This window comes from Aplysia californica, unplaced genomic scaffold, assembly GCF_000002075.1.
Source record: "Aplysia californica isolate F4 #8 unplaced genomic scaffold, AplCal3.0 scaffold00221, whole genome shotgun sequence".
NCBI lineage: Eukaryota > Metazoa > Mollusca > Gastropoda > Aplysiida > Aplysiidae > Aplysia > Aplysia californica.
The window spans coordinates 218,262-222,669 of record NW_004797491.1 but is presented as its reverse complement, the minus strand read 5'-3'; the positions used below and the strand labels follow the sequence as shown (position 1 = coordinate 222,669).

Here is a 4,408-nt window from a genome sequence, read left to right as displayed (position 1 = left end):
TCTATCACCATTGTTTTGGTTTTCTTGACGTTTAGGCTTAAGCCCATGTTGTCACTCTCTTGTACGATGACATTTAATAGATTCTGTAGGTGTTCTTCATCTTCTTGTATAAGGACTGTATCGTCTGCATATCTTAGATTGTTTATATTATGTCCACCTAGCGAGATACCTGGCATTTCTTCTATGTGTCTCATGATGTTTTCACTATACAGGGAGAACAAGTCTGGAGAAAGTACACACCTTTGTCTGACTCCTCTTTTAATCTGTAAGTATTCGCTGATGTCGTTTTCTATTCTCATAGCAGCAGTTTGATCCCAGTACATGTTCTTGATAATCCTTAAGTCCTTCCCGCCAACATTGAGGACTTCGAGCATGTCGATGATCTTGTCGTGCCTAACTTTGTCAAATGCCTTGGTGTTGTCTATAAAACATAAATGATCTTTCTGAACTTCTAGAGCACGTTCTATAGGTGTTCTGATGACATATATGGCATTTACAGTGCCTTTTCCTACAATAAATCTGCACTGTTCTTGGGCTATTTCTGGGAGAATTTTATTTCGCATTCTCATCATAATTAATCTGACTAGTATTTTTGTTATGTGGCTAATGAGGCTGATGGTACGATGCGTTTCACATTCGTTTGCAATAGGCTTCTTTAGTAAAGCTATGAAGATAGATTTTGACAAGTCTGATGGAATATGTCCAGTGGCATAAATGCTGTAAAGAAATTTTGTCAGTTTGGTGATACCAAAGTCTTCTGAAGCTTTAATCATCTCTGTGGTAATGTTGTCCGGTCCTGCAGCTTTCCCATTCTTCATCTTTCGTAGTGCCTTGATAACTTTTTCTTACATTATTGGTGGTCCCTCGTTGTTATTTTCCACTCTTCTTTGTTCATCTCTATTGTCCCTGTACAGGTCACCGATATATTCTGTCCAACGTTCTAGTATCTTGTCTTTGTCCATTATGACATTCCCATCCTTTGATTTGAGGCATCCTGTTGATCCACATGTTCTTGTATGGCACACCTCTTTAATTTTTCTGTTCAGATCTTTTGAGTTCGCATTGGAATGACTTTCCATTTCCTCACATTCTTCTTTTAACCAGGTCTCTTTTGCTAGATTACATTTGTGTCTGATCTCTTTATGAAGATTCACATATTTTTTCCATATTGTTTTTGTTTCTTCTTCGTTCCTCCATAAGATTCAGAATTTCTTCAGTCATCCATTTCTTCTTTGTTTTTGTTGTACTTTCTGTTATGACGTCTTTTGCAGCCTCATTTATAGTTGTTTTAAGCTGTTCCCATTGTTGTTCTATGTCTTGTATTTCCTCTAAGGGGCAGAATTTGTTCTGTACAGTTTTTCTGAATTTATCTTGAATTTCTTTGTTTGACTGTAGTAATGCCATGTTTAGTTTCATATTCTTGTTCTTGCTCATGTGTGTTCTTTACAATCTGATTCTAAATTTTCCCACTACCAGTACATGGTCACCGTAACAGTCTGATATTGGGCGCGTTTTGACATTTAGCATCCCGTTTTTGTACCTTTTCTTGATCATGATATAGTCGATCTGGTTGCCAGCGCTGTCTCCAGGACTCTTCCAGGTCCATAATCTTCTTGGTGGTTGTTCATACCAAGTGTTTCCAATAATCATGTCATTCAAGATGGGCCTTTCTAAAGCACAATAACAAGTTAAAGGTGTCACTCGGGTGCAGAATAGAGAGTGACCCAAACTGTGACCCAAAGGAACTGAGGACAGTAGTACAAGCATGTATTTTAAAAAAAAGATTCCATGTCATAACTTTATGAATGGAGAATGTTCAGGGAATTGCAACTAGTTTACTATCTTATTTTAAAATATAATATATTTATATCTAGATCTAACCACCATGTAATAGAAATAAACAAAAACAGTTCACGTATCAACAGCACATTACTGAGCAAAGAAATGACATCATGGCAAATGGGGAAAGTAAAAAAAAGAAACCTTAAAAGCTTTGATTTTTTATAACTTTTTTTTCCTTCAAGGTGCGACATCTGGATTCGGATTACGTTGTTGCTATATGTCTGTTTTCGCATTTATTTGCTTGTATTTTGGAGGTGGGCGGGGAAATGCAGGCTGGAGCAGGTCTAGGGGGTCGACCTTGAAATGAAAATGTCAGAGGTTCCAATCCTGCTTGTAGTAGGAGAATGTTCAGGGAATTGTATGGTTCATGCTTAGAAAGGTGTAATTATTCTACCCTACTGACCTCAAAGGTATAGTTCTTTCAAGTTTATCTCCTAAATTTTGTCCACGCTGGCAACATAGATAACTTCCCACCCCCTTCCCTCTGTTCTATCTCTCTCAGGGTAGGGCCTAGGTCCATGCCTGTCCATTCCAAAATTCTGCACTCCCATCCACCTCAGGCCTGCTCCCACCTCTCCCTCCCTCTCTTCCTCTCCTTCTTTTTCATTTTTCTGTGTCTTGCAAGATTGTCCAGCTAAACTCTTTTGGTAGTGAGGTGTGCTCTGGAGACTTTGTTCTGCCTGTCTTTCCCTGCTGTCAGTAAGACGTCATAGGATTAACTAACTGGCTGTGGCAGTCCTGTACTACACTATAGGAGATATGGTTACGAAGAAAATCTTCTCAGAGAGTACTTAAAACAGTGTGTTCTCTGCAACACTTATCGAAATTCAATATAGGCGATCAAGTTCCATTACTCACAAGCATGCCAGAATACTGTCCACAGAGAAAGCCTGTCTCAGTCTGATATTTTCATAAAGCTTGGTACTTTTATGACGCTTTACTTCTTTGTAATTGTCATTTTGTAGATGCTGCTTCTGTTTGTTAAATCCTGCACCGTATTCCTGCTTGGAATACTTCCTGGACCACATGATATTCTGACATTAACTGACAAGAAGGTCATAGACTGATAACATAGAATAGGTAAACAAGCCCAACGACTAAGATACCGCAGTGCTGTATGTCTTCACTGACTTCAAGTCGCACTGCGGCCAAAAGAATGAAAAAATGAGTCTGAACAACACGGTCATTAGGAAGTTTAAAAAATACTTAAATCTACTTACATTTGAACTTCAAACTCACCAGGGTTGTTGACAGTCCCTGAGGCGACAGTTCCTGAGCCCAAGGTAGACCCGCCCTGAGACAGAACAACTGTGCCTGCAGGAACACCCTCTGTTTTCTGACGACATTCACAAGTGGCTGTTGATCCGGACATGATGTAGTCACCGCTGACCTTTGCTCCGGAAGGACAGTTCACGATTTCGGGGACGGGATAATCTGATAAAACAATGGGAAAAGACTTGTGGTCACCCACGCTGTAGTCTAGGTTTACAAAACATCAACCAAATAGCATAATTAATATTCAAAACACAAACATGTGCACCAGAACTGTACTGTGAGTAGATCCTTACACTTGACATTTTTGTCAGAGCTTTGAGTCAGAAGATTTAATCTTTATTTTTATTATTTAAGAAAAAAAATAATCAAGACATATCTTCTAAAGAACTGTTTCTGAGATCAGAAAAAAAAATTAATTGTGTATGTCATTGCCATTGATAAGTAGATTTAGAGGGTAGTTGGATTTTCACTGTTCCTCAAAGTAATACGTTCCAAGTTTTCTTTAAGGCAAAGGATACTATATGAAAATACCACTGTATTTTTTAACCGGTCAACTTTCAATTCAGTTCTAAACTTGTATATTCTGATTCAACTTCATGCTACATTTCCGTTTTCCTTAAAGTAATAGTAGTAACATGCATTATGAATATAACTGAGGACAATAAGACAGGCATTCTGTACTCTGCAAATTTGTTAATCCTCAAGTGTAATCTGTTTAAAGAGCTCCTCGTGACTACTGGACCAGTTCCTACATATTATAAACCATACACCGTTTGGTCCTTCTATTTATTTCATCTTCTGCCTATAGAGAAATGCTAATTTTTATGCAAAACCTTGATGTCACTGGAGACAGATGCATAGCTTTAGGCTCTCATCATTGCAGGATAAAAACCTGCTTTCCATTCCATTCCCATGTTGGGAAAATAGTTCATTTCGCATCTCATTCTTTTTTTCTGGAATTAGACCCTCACTGCTGATATCCTTTAACTCCCGCGACGACAACTAAAGGCACTTTAGAATCCCCATAATACAATTAACAAAAGAAAAAAGTAGTTTGTTATCAATTTGTAATGGTTTAAGTAACAGAGCAGGGGGCTCTCGTGGCCTAGAGCTTAAGGTGCTCGCCTCTCATTCAAAGGTCCCGGGTTCGAATCCCGGTAGTGACCCAAAACATTTTTTCTCTCAAATTTATCCTGTCACCTCCTTTCATACTCTCTTGCAATGTTCTGTCATCTGCTTTCGTCTCCACTTTCTGTCCCCACCCCCTCACCTCTTTTGCCCCCTCCTCTGG

General features: G+C 38.8%; 1 protein-coding gene across 1 annotated transcript in view; it reads right to left on the bottom strand.

Moving 5' to 3' along the window:
- The window catches only part of LOC101864229, a 10,614-nt gene extending 6,430 nt beyond the window's left edge, over positions 1-4,184 (bottom strand). The window contains exon 1 of the mRNA XM_005099652.3: positions 3,082-4,184. Coding sequence (XP_005099709.1) covers positions 3,082-3,214 — 133 coding nt within the window. The 5' untranslated portion in view covers positions 3,215-4,184. The remainder of the gene's footprint in view (positions 1-3,081) is intronic.
- Positions 4,185-4,408: the final 224 nt, after the last annotated feature.